General features: G+C 45.1%; 1 protein-coding gene across 2 annotated transcripts in view; it reads right to left on the reverse strand.

Annotated features, from left to right (window-relative positions):
- Positions 1-25299, reverse strand: part of LOC138516235 (ras guanine nucleotide exchange factor P-like) — a 797007-nt gene that overhangs the window by 615912 nt on the left and 155796 nt on the right. For both annotated transcript variants that reach the window (XM_069631212.1, XM_069631211.1), the window contains exon 3: positions 17350-17388. In XM_069631212.1, the coding sequence (XP_069487313.1) occupies positions 17350-17388 (39 nt within the window). The remainder of the gene's footprint in view (positions 1-17349; positions 17389-25299) is intronic.

Here is a 25299-nt window from a genome sequence, read left to right on the forward strand (position 1 = left end):
CCTGGTTGGTAGCTCATAATCCTTGAATAGATTGGCGAGCAAAGGAGCTGGCCTTCTCCGAGACCTGTGCTCAAACGTGTTATTGTCAAGAGAAACAATCAATCGACGCCAGAACCTCTACGCTGGGAACAGTGGCGGTCGGGACCCTACCAAGAGAGTACCAGGATTTTCAAGACGTGTTTCAGAAGGAACAAGCTAATACCCTACCTCCACACATACCATACGATTGCCAGATTTACCTGATACCCGGCGCCCAGATCCCTTGTGGTCGAATCTGTGCACTCACAGAACCAGAAAAGCAGCACCTGAAGTCCTATCTCGACCAATACCTGGCAAACGGGTTCATCCGTCCCTCGAAGTCCCCGGCAGCCAGTCCTCTGTTCTTCGTACTGAAAAAGGAAGGGGACCTAAGAACGTGCATCGACTATCACGCATTGAACCAGATTACCGTCAAAAACCGTTGCCCCCTGCCATTGATTCCTGAACTGCTTGACCAAGTCAAAGACGCCCAAATCTACACAAAACTACATCTAAGAGGAGCATATCACCTTGTCCGAGTTAAAAAGGGCGATGAATGGAAAACCGCCTTTCGTACCAAGTATGCCCTGTACGAATATCAAGTAATGCCCTTTAGCCTTTACAAGGCGCCAGCTTCATTTCAATATTTCATGAACGATGTTTTAAGGGAATTAATTGATGTCTGTGCTTTAGTATACATTGACGACATCCTAGTATACTCCGCATCAAAACAAGACCACGTCAAGCACGTTAGATCCGTACTGGCAAAACTCCACCAGCATCAGCTCTATGCCAAGCTTGAAAAGTGTTCATTCCATGTTTCCGAGGTGGAGTTCCTTGGTTTCATTCTTAGTCCGAAGGGTATCCGTATGGATGTACACAAGGTAGACGTGATCCTAAACTGGCCATCACCAAACTCGTTCAAGAGAGTACAGAGCATGTTAGGTTTCGCCGGTTCATCCTGGAATTCTCACAGATAGTACATCCCATCACATCGTTACTAAAAAAGAGCAATAAAAAATTTCAATGGACAGAGGAAGCAGAAAGAGCTTTCCAGGAACTTAAGGCTTGATTCACTTCGGCCCCAATTCTACGCCATCCTCGCCCAGAACTCCCATACGTGGTGCAAACGGACGCATCAAACATGGCCATGGGAGCCGTCCTCTCGCAAAAGGATCCTGAAACGGGTCAGTTACACCCGGTTGCCTTCTGGTCACGTAAATTTACACCCCCCCAAGCTCAATTACGCCATCACAGATAAAGATCTCCTAGCCATCAAGTCTGCCTTTAAGGCCTGGCGCCATTACCTTCTGGGTGCAAGACACACCATCACTGTCATAACAGATCACCGAAATCTCCAGTATCTAAAGACTGCTAAAGCGCAATCTTCACAACAGTTACGTTGGGCCCTATTCTTCGCTGAATATGACTACGTGATTACATTTCGACCTGGAGTCAAAATCGGGAAGGGCGATGCCCTTTCCCGTATGGGTATTGAAGAACAGGACTACAAACCACCGGACCCGATACCTATTATCCCATGTGATAAACTCCTGGGAATTACAGCAACCATCACTCAGAAAGAACTGCACGAAAAAATCCAAAACTTGATGAGTCCTAAGCAATCACAAGAGTGGTGCACACAAGGGGAACATTACACGATAAGGGACCAGTTTCCCTACTTTAGAAACCGCTTGTTCTTACCAAATCAGGAACTATGAGAACAAGTCATGTGCACCTATCATGATTCCTTAATCGAAGGCCACCCGGGGATCGCAAAAACTTTAGCCAAAGTAAAATGGAATTATTGGTGACCCACGTGGCGTAAAGACATTGTTCAATTTATCCGATCTTGTGGAGTATGCGCTCAAAACAAATAATCCAAACAGAAACCGGCAGGACTCTTGAACCGTTGGATATCCCACCAGCACCCTGGCACTCGTTATCCCTCGACTTTATTACTGACCTACCATCCAGTCAGGGATTCAACACCATTCTAGTAGTTGTGGACCTGTTTTCAAAAATGGCACACTTCATCCCTCTAAAGGGGCTCCCAAACGCTTCCACTCTAACAAAAGTATTTCTGGAATGCATCATACGGCTCCATGGTTTCCCCTCGGTACTGGTTTCGGATCGTGGTACTCAGTTTGTGTCCAATTTCTGGAGGAAGTGCTGCTCTTTGGCTCACATTGACAAATCGACTATCCACCAGTCACCATCCACAAATGGATGGTCAAACTGAGCGAATGAATCAGATGCTCGAACAGTATCTACGCTGTATGCTCCATCAAGCTGAGGAGAGCTGGTCAGAAATATTATGGATTGCTGAATATGCCTATAACAACTCCCTACACACCAGTACTGGGCAAACACCCTTCTATACCATATATGGTCAACACCCACGCACTTCCGAGTTGGACACCCCTACGACCTTAGAAATGCCAGCAATTAAAACCTTACATACAACCATTTCACAAACCTTCAAAAGGGCAGCAGAAAACCTACTCCTAGCTAAGGATCGTCAGAAGAAATTTGCAGACCAACACCGAATCAAAGCCATTAACTACCAAATGGGAGACGAAATCTGGCTGGCATCCAAGCATGTACCCATTAAAGGGACCCAAACCTTCCGTCCAAGATACCTAGGCCCATACACTATCACCTCTGTAATAAATCCAGTAGCTGTCAAACTGGCCTTACCAGCTAATATGCTAATTCATCCTGTGTTCCACGTGTCTCTCTTAAAGCCTGTTCAACCTGGGACCCGTGTGAAACCAGCACGAAGCCAATAGAGATCGCAGGAGAGCCAGAATTTGAGGTCAAGGACATCCTGGATTCCAAGTATGTAAGATCAAAACTATACTATCTAGTGGACTGGAAAGGGTACGGTCCCCAGGACGGAACATGGGAACCCTGTGAATACATCCATGCACCTCATCTGCTTAGGAGGTTCCACCAAAACCACCCAAACAAGCCGGGACCTGAGGGGAAAGCCACCTTGAGAGGGGCCTTGGGAGGGAGTGCTGTCATGATTCCTGCCCCCAGCCTCCTGGCATATCAGGCTGGAGCCAGGTCACAGCCACCTAGTCAGCCCCTAAGGGCCTTTCCATCTCCCCAGACACCTACTTGGACTCAGACTTGGCACCTTTGGCACCAAGCTCACACACAGTCCTGAGATCACTTAGTATTGGACTTGCAATGTATTATGGGGCAATGGATGCCCCCATGTAATTCAGTTCCTTGAACTGGATGAGAGGTCTAGTCTTTCGGGTGTGGCTCAGCCCAGGGATACCTGGGATACCTACAGACTATTTAAACCACACACGGCCTGAGAAACATGCTTTGTGTTTCTCTGCACCTGCAGCGTGACACTCACCGTGCTCGGATCTCCTGAAGAGGCCCACTTCTTTCTTCAGCACCAGCGCACCTGCAAGAATAAGAACTTTGTTGCCAATACTCACCTCGAAGATCATCCAACTTCTGTCCAGCTCTTCCCAGCCTTGCAGATTCTTATGGCAGAGTCATCTCCATCTCGGCACGCCGCGTCCTAACAAAGGGGAGAAGAATAGAAGAAAAGACGTTAGTAAGTATTCTGCAATACTTAGCTCTCTCGAATTTGCAAATAGAGTTTAATCCTTACCTGAACTCCCGTCAATCGGACAACTTCTGCTCTGGAGCATGCCGCTGATCTGAAAAAGGGGAAAAGACACATCAGGTTAGCGTTAAACATTTAAGAGGCGCCGCACATCGCGCTTTCTCACTGCAGCTCATCTCCTCAGCTCGCTTCCATGCTGGGTTACTGCGGCACCTAAAAGGACACGGAAAAGACGAACATTGGTTAGTACTAAGGAAGCCAATAAGCATCACGCTCCGCATTCCTACTTGCTTCAGCAGCTCATTACCATCCGCAAGACCTTCATCACCTAAGGAAAGAAAGACACAGTATTAAAGGGACTAGAGCCATCAGAACGTTTGTAAGACTCATTCCAATTACCGGTCGGACTGAAGACGCAGCAAGCCCCGTCCGCCGGCCCGTGCCAGTGAAGCAACTAGGCACCCTCCAGCCCGCATCACACAACGCACCCCTCCATCGAAGGCAGGACGGAGAGCGCCCCACATCAAAAAGCAAGGTGAGGAGAGGTCCGGGGGAAGGTTGGGACCCAGGGAAGAAAAGGGGGGCCAGACAAGCAAGAACAATAGGGAATTGACCTCTGATAATACCATGTTTCAGGCCCAGTGTTTGGTTGAGCAAGTCCAGGGAAGGGTTCGAAGTGGTCGGAAGTCCGGACCGGCTGAGTGTCGACCCTGTGGATATCAGGTGAGCGTTACAGAGGTATGGGGTCAGCAGCCTCTTTCTCAATGCGTACTCTAGATGTGCGTTCAGCTAGAAAGGATTTCACCCAGAGGGTGGCATCTTTAGAGAAGCAGAAGTCCTTAGCTAGAGTGTCACATAGTTTATCATGGTCCACTTAGTCAAATGCTGCGGATAAGTCCAACAACAGTAGTATGCAGAGTTTCCCTGAGTCCCTAATGGTATAATCTGGATTTTCAGATCCAGGAGAGCTGTTTCTGTGCTATGGTTGGGCCTGAATCCTGATTGTCTAGCTCCAAGGAGCTGGTTTTGTTCAAGGTGTGCTTGGATTTGGTTGTATGCTATTTTGTCAATAATCTTGAGCAAGAACGGTACCGTGGTTATTGGTCGATAATTGGTGGGTACCATTGCATCAAGAGATGTTTTTTTTCAGCAGGGGTGTCACCCACGCTTCTTTTATACTTGCTGGGACTGTACTTGTGTTGAATGAGGCATTTGTGATAATAGGGATGAGGAGCGGAGCACAGAGTTTAACTAGGTGGGCTGGGAAGTTGTCTCCTTTGCGGTTGGAAGCTTTTAGTTTTGATATGGTATCTTTTAGTAGTGCTTTTGGTATTGATGTATTCCTGGATGGGCAGAAATGGAGGTGTGGTAGGTAGAAAAGTTGTAGGGCAAGGGATGGTGTAGTGCCAGTGGCAGGCTATTCTAGAGAGGCCATTTCCATGAGTGATGTAGGAGCTACCTGAACAGGGTAGGTAGTCTTGTACAATGCAAAATGGAAACATGGTGGTGAATAGCAGACGAATCATGACTATATGCTCGGTGAGAGGGTATCTAGGGCAGTATTGTGGCCTGCACCTTAGTAGCAGCCTCCTGGGTCAGTCAGGAACGCTCTGTGAGGGAGTAGGAGTAGCAATTGACCTAGGGCTAAGCAACCTGTTTCGGGAGGAGGTAGGGCGGAGTCTCAACCAATTATTCCAATGATTATTTGGACATAGTTAGGACAGTGCAGGTTAGACAGTGCAAGGCAAAACTGGGATGCTAACTATGGGTGTAATTAAGCAAAAATATTGCGCATCACAATCGGACTGAGTGTGAGGTCAAATTAGCACAGTGCATTCCTCAGGAGGATAGCTCAGCGGCAACGTGCTCGCCTTGGAAACAAGACGACATGGAACGACACAGGTTCGATCCCCAGATCCGCGCTTAGAAACCTCTGGGTATTAAGCGTGTTATTAATAACCTATCATATCATAATGGACTATACTAAACAAGATAACAGCATAACACCATACCAAAAAGTCACAGTTAGTGGTGGTGCTGGAAATACCAGACAGAAGAGATGGCAGTTCTTTCAAATATGGGTGTTCAGATCTTGTAAAGTTTGTGTTAGCTGCACCCACACTATTGAGGGTCGTCAGGTCTTCAGCAAATACTGGGGTTTAACCCTGAGGAAGACCTGCTGCTATAGGTCGAAACATGTGTTGGCTGTCTAAGCTACCTATTAAAAAGAACATTTGTACCAACTTTTTAGGGTTATTGATGAGTTCTATAATTACAGCTGGATATAAGGGAATTAGTGTACGGTTTTAGTATAGGTCCTAATTTTTTATTTTATTTTTATTATTTGTTTTGTTCATAATCAAACCTAATAGGTTTGGTCACATACCAATGTATGTTTTCTTTTTGAGGTGACCTGTCCCTTGCTTTAATGAAAATCCAAATAAAAATAAGATTTGTACCATTTATCGAGAAGGTTTATCCTTAGCTTGATGAGGTAGAAGCCCACATATCCGTTGATTTATATTAATGAAGTATACATAAATAACGAGGGAGCATACCTAAGAGTGTACAAGTTGCTCTGAGTATTTTTGTGAGATCAGAAATGAGTACTAAAATCCATAAAATCTCTTCCAACCAAAGTTGAATGGATGTCTGGTCTGGAGAAACTAAATGCCACCATACCGCATCAGCAACCAGAGACTAACGGCCACGCTCAGAAGAGCCCTGCTGTAGTTTTTCTTTTTTTCAATTTGCATTTAAGCACATTAAAGTCCAATTAAGGTTAGACGGCTGCAGACATGCCACAGCAGTGAGACGGTAACAAGGAGTGGTTATGGTCAGTGGCATGCCCCTTAAGGGGTGAAATGCTGGGTGATTTGAAATGCAAGGGGTGCATACAACTGTTTCATTGCTGCGGTCTGTCTTCCGTTTTCATGCACAAGGGGGTGCTTCTCACTTTATAAAACCACCTTACTTCAGCAGAGAGTGGCAGAGCATTGCAGGAGTGTTTTTAGTGTTTCTAGTGGTTTCAGTGGCTTTGGGGCGGCTGAATAAGGCGAGCAACTGTCACATTGCAAGTATGCACTTGTCCTCTTTGAATTCCGGGCCCTGGGGACGGAGGTTGGTTGCTCCTGTTTACGTTCTGAACTGGAGCAGTTGCCCCTACACTGTAAGTACTGTTTTCCGCCTTCTGCCTCTGCTTGCTGATTAATTCCGAGCCCTGGAGAGGCCGACAGTGGCAGCAGCTGCGGAAATAAAGGGCAGGCGTTTGTTTCTCCCAGGCCACAAATTGTATGTTGTAAGTACCAGCGCGATCCTTGTAACTACTCGCAGCGCGTTTTTAACATGAATTTAGTGGCAGCTAATTTATTTATTTATTTATTGTTCACTTGTTAGGCGCGTATGCAGCAAGTAAATACGATTTCAAAGCGCCCATGGGGCAAAGGAAGGTAACAGAGTGTGAAACACATTAGTAAACACAAAAATAAAAAAAACAGTATGGGGGAAAAATGACAAACCTACTATGCCTTTTGGCCATGCTGGCCTTTACTTACTTATTGTTAATATCTATTCCCATGTACTGCACTGTCCCTGCCTGCTTCCCACGCACTTGTGCAATCTGAATGACACCTGGCCTAGTAGGATCGCTGTCTGTCCTCCCTTTGTTCCCTTCCCTTGCCTCATCGTGCATTGAAACACTTGTGTATAGGATTGTTATAAATGCCTTATCATAGCATATCAGATCATTCAGAACGTTCAAGTGCAGAAAGGAAGGGGGAAGTGGTAAAGTGTTCGTGCTCGTGGGTGAGCCACAGATAAGTGCATGGTAGAAGTGCATGTTGAGGATAGTGCTACACAGCCTGGGGCTGTGATGGGTAAGTGCGAGCCTCCAAGGCGGAGGGAGTGTAAGGCAAGTGCTGAGGGGTAGACAGGAACTGGGACGATTGGGTGTGGGAGGTCAGGGGCCGAGGATTCATGAGGGCCCAGGACACCAATCACAGCAGCTGTGCAAATTAGCAGAGGAGAGAAGAAAGGAAGGGGGAGGTAAAGAGGAAAGTGTTGAGAAGCTTCCTGAATTTAAGGAAGTCCTGCTCAAGGTGCAGTGAGCGGGGGAGGCTGTTCCATAGGAGGGAGCCAGTGGAGGAGAGTGATTGACTATCTACTTTCTGTTTAGCGAAATGCTTTACACACAGAGTTGGTGCCAGAGGAACGTAGAGGTCTAGAAGGAGAGTATTTGGTGAGATAAAGTTGAAGATAGTGTGTTCCCTGGACCCAGACTGCCTTGTGATTGTTAGAGAGGGATTTAAATTAAATTCGTCCAGCAACTGGGAGCCAGTGAAGACTTTTTAGTGCAGGAGAGATACGGTCCCTCAGCTTAAGGGCTAAGGATGCGTCTCGCTGCCCTATTCTGGTTAACTAGAGGGGTAACAGAGTGGAAGACGGTAGATTCCAGAGGCGGCTGTTGCAATAGTCAAGCCTAGAGAAAACCAGGGCTCGGGTAACATTGAGCCTCTAGGGGAAAGTGAGAAAAGGAAGTATTCCTTTGAGAAGGAAGAGCTGAAAGTGGGACTTCTTGGCAATTTCCTGAGTGTGAGAGAGGAGTTGAAGATAACTCCAAGGTTTCTGGCTTCAGAGGAGGGAGCAGGGGGAGAGCCCATGGATGAAGGCCAGAGTGAGGTTAAGAAGGAGGGATCAGGTGACCCAATGTAAAGGATCTCAGTTTTACAGGCGTTGAATCAGAGATCATTGGCTGTGCACCAAGAATGGATGGCAGATCGGCAAAGTGCAAAAGGGTCAGCAGGCAGTTTGAAAAAGAGTTGTGTGTCATCAGCATAACACTGGAAGTTGGGAGAGAAAGAGGAGATGAGGTGAGCAAGCAGAGCAATGTAGATGTTAAAGAGCCAAGGTAATAGGATAGAGCCCTGGGGGACACCACAAGTGGAGAAGGAAGTAGGAGAGGAGAATGAGCCCAGGATGCCCTGGGATATGCGGTCAGATCGGAAGGATGTCAGCCATTCCAGTGCCCGGTCTGAGATACCAAGGGTATCGTGGAGCCTTTGTATGAGAATGGAATGGTTGACCATGTCAAAGGCAAAGGAGAGATCAAGTAGGATGAGTACAGCAGGGGAGCTGGAGTCAAGAGATGTGAACAGTTCTTCACAAATGTTCAGAAAAGCAGTTTCCGTGACATTGGATGCTCGGAATCCGGATTGATGGTCCTGGACACCACCAACTATTGCAAACTGTACTGGAACTTATTGATTGTGGTGAAGTGAGAAATGTTATTGTTGCAGGTTGCTATTTACTACGCATGTATACACCTGCCTGTGCCACTGTACTCTAATTTGTGGCCACAGCTACAGCAGGCCATTGTGTTGCCCCGCAAATCTACAAAACTGGTTGCTGGGCACAGTAAAATACATCAGAGCTAACAAATTGGGCCAACACATGAGGCCACACACCTGCTAAAGGTAGTGAATCACTACAGTAAGAACAAAAGGAAAATAAGTTGTGCAAAGAGGCTGAAAAGCAAGGAAGTAAAGTACATTTGTAGGGAGTGCCTTGGAAGAAGGCAAGTGGCTTCCTTCTGAAGTGAAGTATTGTGACTTGCTTAGAATGTTTCTATACATATTGTATTACTACTCATTAGCCTTATACCTAGAAGAGTAGGCTTGAGACTTAAGAAAACATTGACTAAACCTCTGCCCCCTTGTATTTACCCTTTGCAGAGCCTAGTAAATCGCAACTGGAATATGGATAAAAGGAGCCAGACCATAACTCAATGCCATCATCCACGGGTGCCAATGGACCCCATTGGCGCCATGGCCAATATAAGCACTGAATAATGAATGCGGTGCACTGATGGAGAGTCTCACTCCCCTGTAGTATTGAGGAAGAGCACGGAAAAAGGTCTGGGAAGACTTGAATACCGGAAGATGCACCCGATCTGTAGACCGAATTCCATTGGAACATGAGTAGATAACCAATGTATTTCCAATATTTTCTACGAAAAGGACTGGATGTCCCCTGGTAGTAGCCCAACATGATGGCTAGCATTGATAATAACTCTCTGTTGAGGATGTGCCTGAACCTAAGACATACATCATTACCAGGAAAGGCACTTAATAATGATGTATCCACATCACTACCTCCAACTAACTTGTCAGCAACGCCTGATCTTGAAACTATAGTGAATCGGCGTGGCTGACGTTGTACACTCAAATCTTGATAGTTCAGAAATTACTACTCAGGACGATTTTAATATCAATGATTCTAACTTTAGGCCAAGCCTGAATACTATCGCTCTTACAATCGATGCAATCATTGGCCTATGTTCTACGTTGGTCAATGAACAGCGAGAAATCAAGAAGATTTTGACCAGGGTAGTGTATGTGATACATACTTTCTAATAGTGCGCTAGAAGGGACTTGATGGGAGACATAGTAGATGTGGATATCGGAAAGATATAGAGGACTCATTAATTGAGTCTAGTATGCCTAATACTCTGCCCTCAATCTCTGAACATTCTACATCGTTTCTGGACGCAAATTAAGGTAAGGAGATGTATGAAGAGTCAGTTATTCATTTTCCAATTGATAGTGTCATGTTACTTAGCAGCCAGCCTAAAATGACAAGGAAACGAAGAAGGAGAAACAATAAAACCATGCCACAGCGCAGATGTAAAATCTTAGCACCTGACAAAGCTCTTACTAATAGATCTTCATTGGCAGTCATATCCAAAGAAATCAAGACAGTGTCATTCATGAACATTACAGGAGCTAACCATCGGAAACCAGATAATAAATCAAAAAGAGGTTGGATACCTGAGCCCAAGAGCCTAAATTGGCCCAGCAATTTCAATCTAATGAGGTTCAGACATCTTTTGTAGATGAATCATCGTATTGACCTCTGGCACAGATTTCTTTGCACCCTATCCTATCATGGAATAGTAGGGGATTTAGATTGTTGACCTCTCAGATAACAGGGTATGTTTCTCTGGCTAAGACGGATATATTTCTCTTGCAAGAGACTTGGCTGCTGACGACCTTCACAATGGGTGGCTATGAAATATTCGTACAACCAGCAACTAGAGCCCCGATCGGGAGGCGGAAGGGTGGCCTATGTATTGGCCTCCGACATGGTTATGAGGCAGTGGGTTATAGTACAGGTGCAGATTGTGAGAATGGTCTAGCAGTCAACATTAAAAATGTTCCTAATAGTTTTGTAGTAATAATTAATTTATGTTACCCTCCAGATGGTATGAACCCCATTTTATTGCTGAAATGGGTGACAGAGTTGTTAATCAGGTGGAGGCTAACTAATCCTAAAGGATGTATAATGATAGCTGATGACTTTAAGGCTCAATGTACACATTTGGAAAGTGAAGGGATAACTGATGAACATGGGAGATCACTATCAGAACACACCCGAGTATTAATTCAGAAGGCCTTGAGGTGGTCGAAAGCATTGTTTGAATTTAATCTCATACCGTTGTTGCCCAGCAACAATGAGACTACGCTAGAGGTTGTTACATGGACTAATGGTACTAGTGCTTCATGTCTGGATTGTATTTTTGTAACCGATATGTTGCACTGTAAGTATGAAGTTTTGTTCACACCACTTAGTGACCATGCAATGCTGAATGTTATGTTTCACTTGTATAGTCAGAAGATTATGGAGGTAGAACTAGGCCAAGTGCCAGTTACTGCCCAGGGCAACAGAATTGTGTGGACAGCAGCCAATTTAAAAAGGGCCAATTAATGTATCGCACAATTAGCTTCTCCTACGCAAGAAGCAATTAAGCACTGTAAAGGAGATTTGGTTGCACTCCATGCACTAATGAAGCCTTGGCTTTACATGGCAGGTAAAAAGACAGTGCAAGGTAGGGATAATCCCTCAACTTTTGACTATAAAATTCACATGGAAAAGCGTCAGTTACGAAAGAAAGGCCACCAAGAATAGCAAGATTCTGAATTACAATCTGAGATTGGGACTATGTGTTCCGAATATAAAAAATGGTTATGTAGCCATAGGTCCAGCCTTGAATCAACAAAATGGAAAATGGTGCTGTCTGATTCACACACAATTCTCGGAAATGTTGGTATCTCTTTCGAACTTATTTGGCCACAATGGCTACTAAGCAAATTTGTGCTATAGCGGAAGTAGATTGGAAGGTACATGTGAAGGGATTATATTGGGACCAATGTAATTTCAAACATTAATCTTTTTTTGCATACACGGGAGGACCAGCTTCGAATATTGAACGTACTGATATATTGGACATCTTGGCAAGGCTAAAGCCTAAACCAGATGTTTTAGCCAATGTCGTACTGAAGTCCAATCCACAGTTTTGGGCTAGACTATTTTACAAAATGTTCACTAAAATATGAACCTTTGGTGTGCTTCCCCGAAGCTGGTTTAGCTCAATACTGGTCCCCATACATAAAAGTGTTCCCCGTACAGATCCCAATAAATATAGTTTACTAGCTATGTTAGACACAAGCAGCAAAATGTTTGCCAATACACTATTACAATTGCTGAGTAAGTGGACTAGTGACAAACAGCTGCTGAAACTACATCAGCTAGGATTTGAAAGGATTACTCCATGATACAAGCTATTTGGGCACTGCGTTTATTAACAGCTGACGTCATAAATGGGTCTGATGGTGACCTTTACTTATGTTTTATCAATTATTCGACAGCATTTGACTGTGTGGATCGGCACATTCTATGGTCCAAACTGGAAAGATGGGGCATTGACAAATATTTATTATATTTTATAAACGCCCTTTATTCTAACACAACAGTCACGGTTCGAATTTCACAAAGGAGGGATCTTACTTCCCCCATTCATACAAATAGAGTTTTGAAGCAGGGGTGCGTTCTTTCACCCCTGTTATTAAACTTCTATGTGGCAGACATGGGGGAGAATTTAGGCCTGACACAAACTTTTCCACCTCGTATTGGTGTGGTTGCAGTGCCGTGGATTATGTATGCTGATGACACAGTTTTACTTGACCACACACCCCTTGGCTTGCAAAGAGCCATTGATATGTTAGCTCAATTTGCAAAAGCTAATCGATTAAAAATCAACCATGTAAAGAGCAAAATTATGCACATAAGGGACAAGGCCATTCCTCTACGAGATTTAAATGACACATTGATGGTACTAGACAGGAACTAGTCAATACTTATGTCTAACTTGGATTGCCGTTTTTTTGTGTCCCTACACACTCGCAATACTATGCATATATTAAAGCCAAAGCGTTGCGCCGATGGCTGGAATTGAGGAGTTTTATTAAAAGAGTGGGTGGAAATTCAATAGGGGGTCTTAAAGAAGTGTACACTAAATCAATCATCCCCTGCATTTTATATGGCACAGAAACGATTCCAGAAAAGCATGTGGGCTGGCTAGACCAATTGGAAGGGAAAATACTGAGGTCACTTCTGGGTTTACCAATGTCAGTTCCAGTGGCTGCCATGAGAATGGAACTTGGTACTATGTCTCTATATACCATTAGAAAATTGACCTGTAGTCAATTTTTCCTAAAAATAAACAGAGCCAGTATCACAACGGATACACCACACATATTGTGGATATTTAAGGTGCATGCTCAATACGGAAGGGACAATAGTGCACATGTTGAATTGGCTGAGTTAGTGCAAGGTCATTGGAGAATATTTGATTACCACTGGTAAAGGCATCAGATATTGGCTATTATTTACACAAATTAAAGTCCAAAGCACAAGAATGAGATAGAGTAAGAACTATTGAGACACTTGAGAAGTTACAATTCTATGAAGAGTATGTAAATGGGCACTGGACTGGCTGACCTCTTTCCTCCCTAACCACTCTTCCCAAGTCATCCTGGGTACCTTCTCCTCTCCTCCTTCCCTCCCCAACTGTGGTGTCCCCCAGGGCGCTATACTCTCCCCCTGGCTCTTTAACATCTACCTTGCTCTCCTTTCACGCCTCATTGCCTCCTTCTCCTCCAAGTTCTAGTGTTATGTAGATGACACACAACTCTTTTTCAAACTTCCTGCTGACCCTCTTGCACCCACCGTCATCCTTGACTGGCTATCTGCCATCCAGTCCTGGTGCGCCTCCAAGAATCGCTGCCTGAACGCCTGTAAAACTGAGATCCTTCCCATTGGGACCCCTGCTCCCTCCTTCTTCCCGTCACTCTGGACTTCCTCGTGCGCTCTGCCCTGCATGTTCAACTGAAGCCAGAAGCCTTGGAGTTATTTTTGACTCCCCTCTCTCCTTCCTCCCTCACACTCAGGACACTGCCAAGAAGTCCCACTTTCAGCTATTCCTTCTCAAAGGAATTTTACCTTTTCTCACTTTCCTTCGGAGGCTCAATGTGACCCAAGCCCTACTTCTCTCTAGGCTTCACTACTGCAATAGCCTCCTCCTTAATCTACCATCTTCCACTCTGCAACCCCTCCAGCTAACCCAGAATAGGGCAGCAAGACTTATCCTTGGCCTTAAGCCCAGGGACCGCATCTCTCTTGCACTAAAATGTCTTCACTAGCTCCCGGGTTGCTGCACAGATTAAATTCAAATCCCTGCGCATCATCCACATGGCTGTCTGGGCCCCGGAACCACACTATCTTCAACTTTATCTCACTAAATACTCTCCCTCTAGACCACTATGTTCATCTGGCACCAACTCTCTGTGTATAAAGTGTTTGGCTAAACAGAGAGTAGGTGGTTGATCACTTTCCTCAGTGGGCTCCCTCCTATGGAATAGCCTCCCCCTCTCTCTGCTCCTTGGGCAGGATCTTCTCAAATTCTGGACGCTCCTTAAGACTTTCCTCCTCCTTCCCTTCTTCTCTCCTCTGCTAATCCCACAGTTGCTGAGATCGCTGTCCTGGGCCCTTATGCATCCTCGGGGCCCTGACCTCCCACATCTATCCTGCCCAGCTCCTGTCTATCCACAGCACTTGCATGTACACACACCCCCTCCCGGAGGCTCGCACTTACACCTCCTGCAGCCCCAGTCTGTGTAGCACTCAACATTCCTAGCACTTCATCTGTGGCTCACCCATGAGCTCGGACTCCCCAAAACTTAATCCCTCTTCCCTCTTCCCTCTTCCCTCTTCCTTGTTGCACTTGCACGTTCTGAATACTCACATGGCATAGTAGGTTCATCCATTCTACCTCCCCCCCTGCTCTTAAATATTGTGTTTTTAATGTTTTCCCCACCCTTGCTCCCTCCCTGCCCTGTGGGTGCTTGGAAACAGTATTTTCTTATGTATAAGTGTCTAACAAGCAAACAACAAATAAATAAATAAATAAATAAATGTTTCCAATACCTTAAGCCTTGCAGTTACTTGATTAAGAGTTGTACTAGCCCTTTAAAGATCTTTATAATGTATGTGAGTTTAAATTTTCTGCCGGTTATGGAGTATATTGGTGCGTGGCAGAACATTCCACGTGAAAAAAAGATTACGTTGCTTGTGAGCAAAGTCTGTAGAAACTAATAGACATATCTTAACTGCATGTGAAAGGCAACTAACTTTTATTTTAAGGAATATTAGCGTTTTTACCCACAGCCAGGAAGCATTGTAACAGACCAGTTTTGGTCTACAATTGTAGCCGCATACTCCATTGTGATTACGCTGCAGCAATGCACATTAGGGAGATCCGGCAATGTATAGTATCAATCTTGGAATTGATTTGAATTCCCCAAATGGCTGAAATGTGGCATGGCATGAATGGAATTGGCACAGATGCACATAGCAGTCAAATATGGATAAAGTGACGGCAGTCTGTATGAATATTTTATCGATTATAATAATTCAAAGTCAATAGGTATGTTGTATCAACTGTTGGCTATCAAATTGCAGTAAATGAATTGATTGAGGATATTTATGTATTGATGTTATTATATGTACTAGTAGAAGGCTATGAGCTGTTTGATGATTTCTCTTTTTGTATTTTTGATTTTAAATGTAGACTATATTTTGTTGTTCTTAGAATTATTCAGTATGTGGTACTGTATGCAAAAGGCTTAATTCATTAGCCAAACGCATTAATAAAATTAAAAAACGAAGCTGAAAGCTGTATGGAACAAAGACTACAAACCATTGAGTGCATCATGCATTTTGTGTCACTGTGTCTCTTTCAGTCACGATGATACAGTTGCAACCCCCTAGAGTTATTTCATTTTTTTTTTACATTTTTACAATAGCAATCCTTCCTATGCTGGTAATTGTAACCTTCCATTATGATTGGGGCAAATACAACTGAATCATGCTCTGTTATTAATATGCATCTTTCAAATCTGTAAACCTTCCTGCACCCATTTCTCAATCCTTCGAAGTACTGACATGAAAAATGTACCCCTCTGAGATCATGGAGGGCAATCGCCCCATGTCAAAACAACAATACTCAACAGGATTTCAACCTGGGAACACAGAGCCACAGCTCCGACCCACTTTGAGACAATGGGGGTCATTATGAGTTGGGCGGTAAGGGATACCGGGCACCGGTAAGGAGACCGGTGCCGGTAATCCCTTAACGCCCAATTCCGAGGTCCCTTAGTGGGAACCGTAAAGGACATGTGGTCTGACCACACATCCCTTAAGGCTTCCGCTAAGGGACAAAGGCGCTAATAACGGGCCTGCTATTCGCGGGCCCGTTATTAGCGCCTTCCCTATTCCCATTGAGCCCTCAGGGGGCTCAATGGGAATGGGGAATAGTTGGTTGGATGGGGATTTACCGGGTCCGCACAGGTCGGAATGTCCCGGTAAGTCCCCATTCAACCATACCGGTGCCGGACCCGGTATTGGAGGCAGCCATGGCGCGAATAGCGCCATGGCTACCTCCAATCTCGGAATGAGGGCCAATGTGTAATGTGCAACAGTGATCAATCAAAGACACACATGCCTTGCAGCAAAAACATGAAACGTCCAATCAAATGTGAATAAAATCTCAGCTGGTGCTGATGTGCCGAATCCATCGCATAATGCTTCTCAAGACCAGTCTTCAAGATGCTGTGGTCTTTTTTATGAGTGTAGTGATGTTTAAAACAGTCAGTATCTGATATTATATATTTTTTATGCATATCGTTTTGCATGGAAATGCCATAGGAGGTCATTGCTCCTGTATAAATAGATACTCAATTGCTGGAATATTAGCACTCCGCGCATTTAATGGATTGGTGGTGTTTCCCCGCAGGCCATTTCCACCTAAGCCGGGTTCCCTTAGTGCGGTTTCGGCATTGCAGGGAAACCTTATTTTCCAATGTGGTCAACACCCCTGCAAGCCCTGGGTTCCGGGTATGACTCTGTTCCCTTCCGTTTACCACATATGACACATACATACACATGCACAACACACAAATACATACACACCACTTACCAACCAGGGGAACCCCCAGCAGTCCATTGTAAATGCCTCCAGCATACGTACATTGTGGGTGGCAGTTACACTTCTTGCACTAAAAAGTGCAAACATTGTATGTGACCCTGTTTGGAGTCAGGTGCATTGTTTTTGCACATGTAAATGCACGAAAATCACCCCTCCTGCCCCCAATATGTCAGAAATGCTGCAAAATGTGTGGTAATCAGTTACCCATTTGTGAAGACCCAAATCGTAATGACATGTGCAAGTGAAATAACCAGAAACATTGAAAGGACACGAATTCAGTTTTGCTAAGTATAGAAAAACATTGGCTAACATTTGTCTTTGGGTAGATTAGAAGACCAGGTAAAAAGAGTCTGCTTACTTGCACGTTTTGCTTGTTCATTTTTCGAAGTCCCTGTACCTGATAAATCAAAATAAAGAAGGACAATTGAGTACAGCCATAAAACAAAGAATTGTCAAAAAAACGGCACATACCACTGTGGAATTGAGAGCAAATCCATTGCAAAGAATTCTACAGTTGTAGCGTATGCATTTTAGTCATTAAAATATATGTATATATATATATTTTTTTAACAATGCAAACTCAATTGGTTAAATAAACATAGAAACTAAAACCAACAAAAATCATTATATTTCGAGCCCAATCGGAAGATGCAACTGATGTCATGTAGTATGTTCCACCATGCAAAACAGGGGGATTCTGGGAGTCTCTCTACCGGCCAAAGTTGCAGGGGAGTCTCAAACAAATTTTTTAGACGTGGAACCCTTGCTCACTGCTCTTAGAGAGGCACATCTCCACCTCAGTGACTAGGCTCAGCCAGCCCAAGACATGTGTCTGGGGTTACTGTTGGTACTCTTGTTCGGAAGAGAATTGTCAGGCATTTCGGTGCTGGACTGCCCCAGGGCAGGACAAAGACTGATATGCAGTGGAAATTTCTCTTCTGTGAAAGGATGGTGAGTTAAAGACCCTGGATGAGACTCTAACTCGGGATATAGGCCGGTAGAGAGACACACCCAGGACCCCCCTTGTTTGTGCATATTAAGTAGCTTTGGGTTTTCACCCTAAGTTCCTAGAGTAATCCAAATGTGGAACCCTTGCTCACTGTTCTTAAAGAGGCACAGCTGCACCTCACTGACGAGGCCCAGCCAGGCTGAAACACGTGTCTGGGGTGCTGTTGGTACTCTTGTTCATAAGAGAATTGCCAGGCATTTCGGTGCTGGACTGCTCAAGCGGGCGGGACAAAGACTGATATGTAGTGGACATTTCTCTTCTGTGAAAGGATGGTGAGCTGAAGACTCTGGTTGAAACTCTAACTTGGGATATAGGCCGGTAGACAGACACTCCCAGGACCCCCCCTTGTTTGTGCACATGTTTCACCATGCCAGTACAGTAATGTCCAAAAATCCATATGGAAGCAACTGGATCCAATAAAGAAATAATTGCACATGGTTAACTTGAATTTTCGCAGGGCTGTTTAGGGGTCCATGCTATATTACTTTCAGATAAGATCATTGGAGAAAAGGATTCCATTCCTTATTTACTGTTTTGATATTTTCTTACAGATGTACAGTGATTTAACATGTTGGAAATCTATATTCAGACGAGCACGTTCTATGCTATAATTATAGACTTAATCAGTGAAGGCCCTAGGCACATTTCTTACAATAGCTTTGCTTTTAACGTCGGAATGAGTATTATTAATCAGAGATTTCTACTGAATGTCAACTTTTTAATATAGGAATTGTGAAGACAATTGTACCAAATTCATCAATTCAGATACAGAGACTATTCTTACTTTTATCAGAGTTCCCCAGAAGAATATGAAACATACGACCGGGCAGGGAGCATGAACTGACTGTGCAAATGACATGTGCCATGGCCATTCTGCACTATCTTGTAGAATTCTATTTCATGCACTCTCGATGTTGTCAATCATATTGTGTGCTTTCTTTTGAAACTAAAATGACCTGATCTGCACTTGGGGACATGCACCTATTTAATGGTATGGGTTGGATATCTCAATCGGCTCACCCCCCTGCATCGATTCTAAGCACTGAATACAAATCCACATCCTGCTGGCTGTCAAATGCTTAACATGTTGGAGTCACTACTTAGCAGCAAACAGCGCAGGTGTGCTGGGACAAGCTGAGTGGGGTTGATGAAGCTCAAGCGGGCACCCGCAGTACCAAACCAAGCCACACAGTGCCAATGGTCTTTGCTACATGTTTGGGGTTTATAGCACGTCACATCAACCTCTATGGCCAGGGCCATACCTATTCCTAAAAAGGCATGGATTAAACCTCAGAGTAGAGCACGTTGACAGACACAAGACGGACATGAAACTTGAGATATCTGAACAGGAAGACCTTCTTCAAAGTTTGACTATCGCCATCATAAATCTGAAGCAAGAATTGCAAGAATTGCAAATAACAAGCTTCAAGGCTGAAGATCTGGAAGGGTGATCAGGGTGGCAATACATCTACAAAGAAGGACTTCCAGAGGAGTCTAAGAATGGGGCCATGGCACACTTACTCAAGTGCATACTTGAATATTCACTAGAACCTTGCTGTCCTACCCCATAATTTTGGAATGAGAAAGTGCACAATCTCCGAGCCAACCATTTCAAGAGGTCTTCATTACCAGGAAAGTGCTACTGTATTGAGCATCTCCCCAATGCAAGTGTGGATGAAATTCCAGAACATGGTTTTAGGGCTTACATTGCATTTGACACTGACTCTACAGCAAAGTGAAACAAGGAAGCCTTTGGCCCATGGAAGGATTGAATGCACTCAACATGTACAGATTTATTTTGTGCTGGCCTGCACATATTAGTATAAATATGTAGAAAAAAAAGGACATTTCTTTACTGACCAGTTTGACGCAAGGCCGTACATTAAAGAGAAGGTGCGGATTATGCCTCAATCTAAAGCAAAATGGTCCTTATTGTATTTCCTCCATGAGGTTTTTAATTCATGGGCCACCTACCAGATCCATCACCCAGATTTATGCATCTTACCATTACCAGGAAAGTGCTACTGTATTGAGCATCTCCCCAATGCAAGTGTGGATGAAATTCCAGAACATGGTTTTAGGGCTTACATTGCATTTGACACTGACTCTACAGCAAAGTGAAACAAGGAAGCCTTTGGCCCATGGAAGGATTGAATGCACTCAACATGTACAGATTTATTTTGTGCTGGCCTGCACATATTAGTATAAATATGTAGAAAAAAAAGGACATTTCTTTACTGACCAGTTTGACGCAAGGCCGTACATTAAAGAGAAGGTGCGGATTATGCCTCAATCTAAAGCAAAATGGTCCTTATTGTATTTCCTCCATGAGGTTTTTAATTCATGGGCCGCCTACCAGATCCATCACCCAGATTTATGCATCCTACCAGATATGGGAAGAGGCCCTGAGTACTCCTGGAAGTGGATATTCCTGACAGTCACTATGCCTGCTTAGTTCATCATCCCTCATAGGGCATCAGGGATAATAAGAGACAAATCAGCTATGCTGGATCCACTGATCCGAAGCGTGACCCGCAGATATGGTGCAGCAAAATGTGGCAACATTTTCTTTTTTTAAAGAGGCCCATAGAGTCGCCTTCTTCACCCAGGGGTCGGTGGGAATATCTTCCAGAGTGGTGAGACATGGCCTTTAAAAAAATAATTTGTTATAATCTTTATTTTCTTTTGAAACATAGCTGTGTATAACAGCATACATTCAAAATATTCCATGAACCTTCATATTACATGCTTTGCGTCTTCCCAATTAACTCGGACAATCCACTACATCTCCATTTCCCATTTCCTTTCTTAATCAATGCCTACAGAACTATGAAAGTACTTCCTGGGCCCAGTGGGGAGCCAGCTCGATCGTGACTAACATTCAATACATTGTGCCTCATTACGACCCTGGCAGTACGGAGTGAACGGCGCCGTAAAAGGTGCCGGCGCCGTTCACTCCGTACCCCCGCATTACGAGTTCCCCTCGCGGGACACGGTAGGCACGCCTGGGAAAACCAGGCATGCTTACCGGGTCCCTCGAGGGGAAGAGGGAGCAAACAACGGGCCATCTCGTAATGGCCCGTTGTTTGCTCCCTCTCCCATTCCCATTCAGCCCTATTGGGGCTGAAATGGGAATGGAGAAGGACCGTGTCCGGGTCCTTGGAGGGAGGAATTACCGGGCCTTTCGAACTCGGAATGGCCCGGTAAGTCCTCATTCCAAGGACCCGGACCCCAACGCGATTTCGGCGGCAGCCATGCCGCGATTAGCGGCATTGCTACCGCCAAACTCGTAATGAGGGCCATTAACATTAAAGTTTAGGTAGCTTGACTATACCCAACAACGTCAACTTAAAAAGGAAGAAAAAAGGGAAAGGAAAGAGAAAAAAAAAACACATTTCTATATCGTGAGGATATATATATAGGTCTCTGAGAGGGTAAGTTCGTGGTGTTGCCGTTCTCCATAGTGCAAACATAAACGCCTCTAAGTGGGTGAGTTCCAGGTGTTACCCACTCCCTGCCGCGGACATGGCAATTCCCAGCAGTTCCTCAAACCAGTACAAATTGTTTCAGGAGCATCAGCCTATAGTACAGGTTTTCCGTTTCATTCACATACGCGATGAATGGGGCCCAAGTGCAATAGTAATATGGGAAGCGATTGTGCAGGAGGGCCGTGATCTTTTCCATAACTACCACCTCCCACATTTTATCCACCACTGTGCCATGACTGCCACCACAACCCCGGTCTTTCCAAAATTGTGCTAATGACCATCTAGCCCACCGGTCTTCAAATGTTTTAGGGCTGGGCCCCCCTGAGCAAGATATGGGCAGGCTGGGTCCCCCAAAAATGCCAAATGGGCAGTAAGTCCAAATGTATATGAAATATTGTGCGCCATCCCCGCACCCTACTCCCAGTATAGTCCCTGGGTTCTCCCACCTGCTCCCATCACAGTCTCTGGGCTCCTTCTTCCCACTCCTAGCCCAGTCCTTGGGCTCTCCCCACCCCACCACAGACCCTGGGCTCTCCAATCTTGCTCCCACCACTATCCCTGGCTGCCCTACTCTGCTCCCAGCACAGTCCCAGGGACAATGGAGGCTGTTGAATTTCTTTAAGTGGCAGAGCAAAAATATTTCCAGCAGATATGCCATAGCGACCAAGCGCAGTGAGGGAGCCAGAACCAATCAAGGGTGGTTTGGGGGGTGTTCCCCTGAGTTTTCTTTTATATAATGGGTTAAAATGCTATATTTTAGAGCATACTCGAAAAAAAATAGGTAAAAAGTCAAAAAGTTTACAATTGGTGCTGGGGGGCACAGCGGGCAGGCATGGTATGTTTTACTGGACATCTATGATATATGTCCAGTAAAAAGACACTATCCTTGTCTCCTCGGCCCCACAGTACCTAACATAATCAACATGATTATGTGGGTATGCAAGGTGCTGGAGGGCAAGGGGTAAAGCATGGCATTTTTGACTGGACATCTATGATAGATATCCAGTAAAAGAAATACCATTGCTGTCCCCTGGGCTCTAGAGCACCTCAGAAGGAGAGCTGATTTTGGCAGGTGGGTAGGGAGATTGCGCAACAAAGCCATTTTTAAAATACTTTTGTTGTACAACCCTCCTTCCCCCACACTCCAAAATCAGCTCAACGGACCAAAACACACACACACACACACAGCAATCACTCTATCATTCACACAAGCACCCATCACCATACACTCACTCATAACACAAGCCTACACGCATCCATACACATATTTGAATAAAAGATAAATGAGCATAAATGTACCTTTTGCAGGTGCCTGCACATCGGTGCTGAAACGCCCCGCTCCAGGCTGCTCTGTCTGCATGTGCGAGGAGGCGCAGGAGCTTCCCCTCGTACATACCGACATGCATTGCCGCTTCCAGCATTTCCAATGAGCTATGCAAGGCTGGTGAAGAAAAACGCCCCCAGCCTTGCATGGCTAAGTGAGCATATGCAGATGGGGAACTGAACTAACTCTCAAAGGGAAACAGTGTTTCCCTTTGACAGTTCAGCCAGCCCAGGAGCACTCCCTCAGCTGGAAAAAGCAGCTCAAGCAGTGCTCAGTGTTTCACTGGGTTGGCTTCCTCAGCTCCTCCATAATGGGCTGATGGGGCCACTGGATGGATGCCCCCTCGCTCATTATGGATGAGCCGCCAGGCTCCGACTGGCCTATAGTGTAATGCCTGTACCAAAAATACAAAATGCTAGTGTGGGACAGTCAAAAAGGGCCTCTTTGTTGGGCAATGTGGACCAGTTTGATGAGTTACTTCACTATGCAGCTAGTAGTTTTGACCATTGTTGCCGAATAAATATTCTTTAAATATCACAATTTGCTTACATTTTAACAAAAACCACCCCCTTGGGTACTATTGAACCAGTCTGTGACTAAAGGAATCAATATCCATTTGCAACTGCAGGCCACTTTTTCAATGGTGCCTGAGATAGTTTTATGCTCCAGTCTGACTGTGTGATCTGCCCCTGCCCATTTCTTCCAATCGAAGAAAAAAGGAAAAAAAGAAAATGTTTTTTTTTTTAACATTTTGATGCTGGGCTCTCGCACCCACCCCCCTCGCCAGGGATGCAGACGCACCTCCCGATGGTGGCGCGCTTCACAGTTTGAAGACCTCTGGTCTAGCCACATTCAGCAAGTGATTAATCAAAGTGGCATTGACCCTGACATACGATGCGCTCCTCCCTCATCCACAACCCCTAATATTATGAATAATGGAGACATCGGGAACATGCTTCCAGTGATGTCCTTAGTCTTCCCGACTATTTCCTCCCAGTAGGTTTTAGCCTTGGGGCATGTCCACCACATGTGAGTCATATTCCCTATCTGTGTGCAACCTCTCCAGCATGTCAGTGGGGTCAAAGGGGTAATCGTATGAAACATTTCTGTGGTCATATACCATCTCTGTATAATATTGTACATCCCTTCTTTAATAATTGTGCACTTTGATGCCCTGTGCAGAGGCGTTGCTAGTGGGAGGCTAATGGGGCTGTAGCCCCTGATCTTTTGGTTGTAGCTCCGGATATAACTCAGGGGCCACAAGCAAAAGGCTATAGCTAGCCCCAAATCCCGCCAGTCCAGACATTAGCTTAGCCCCTGATCTTGTCCAGACCTAGCAACACCTCTGGCCCTGTGGACTCTTTTCCAGATCCGGTCCCATGATCCTTCCGGGATTGCAATCCCTAAATCCCGCTCCCACTTTCTCATGTAAATCAGCAGTTCATTCTCCGCCGTTGGGTCTGGCAATCTATATAATTTGGAGAGTTGTCTCACCTCAATTCCCTCCACCATCGGCAATTCCACTCCGCCCGCCTCTATAATGCCCGCTTCTTTAACCTGTCTCTGGGTAATCCAAAGACAAATTTGGATATAGCAGTATCTTTCTCCCTCTCCTACCCCCCAGTCAGTCTTGAGTTGTTTGAAGGCCTTCTTTACGCCCTCAGAGTACATAGGCTGTAAGCATAGCATCCCCTGTGTCTCCCAGGCTTCCCATTCCTTTTGGTTAACCCCCGGACTAAATTCTGCATGAAAGAAGACTGGGATAATTGGCCCAGGTATCCCCCTGTTCCCGAGCCCCCTATCCCAGCAGAGCATTGAGAGTTTTGAGGAGGGCAGAAGTCTCCCCCACTCCGTCTCCAAGAGTCCCCTGTCAGAAAAGGCAATATTTTCAGTGGTATAGTAGTCACCCCTTAATCCATTTCCCTCCATCTCTTCTCCCCTTGGGGATAAGCCTGGTCTGCGCCGCCAGGAAGTACCGCTGAATGTCAGGAACCCCCACTCCACCCCAGAGCAGATTCCTCATCATTACCCTGTGGCTGACTCGCGGGCGCCTTTGACTCCATACGAAGGAAAACATTCTCCCCTGTTTTTCTGAAATTACGCTGCTGCGATCGGAATTGGGAGGGACCAGAAAAAATATAGCTCGCTGGGCAGGAGGGTCATTTTAACAGCTATAATTCTATCTACCCAAGAATTTCCTGTGTCTCCCATTTGGTAAGATGCCTTTTAGCCTCTCATAATAAACCTAGGCTATTTGCCTTTTAAAGCCCCTCATAGGTGGCTTACTCCTGAGTATGGGACCACATTTTTCTGCCATTCAAAGGGGCAACCCTCGTGGACCCTCCCAATTACCTCTGGCTGTTCTGCTATATTAAGGGCATTCGATTTACTTGGGTTGATTGAGAATCCCAACACATCCTTAAAATCCGCCAGGGCCCAGAACACTCTAGCGATAGTGTGCTCCGAGTCTGCTCCAAAGATCATGAT

Source organism: Ambystoma mexicanum, chromosome 6q, assembly GCF_040938575.1.
Source record: "Ambystoma mexicanum isolate Mex_15411 chromosome 6q, UKY_AmexF1_1, whole genome shotgun sequence".
Classification (NCBI taxonomy): Eukaryota; Metazoa; Chordata; class Amphibia; order Caudata; family Ambystomatidae; genus Ambystoma; species Ambystoma mexicanum.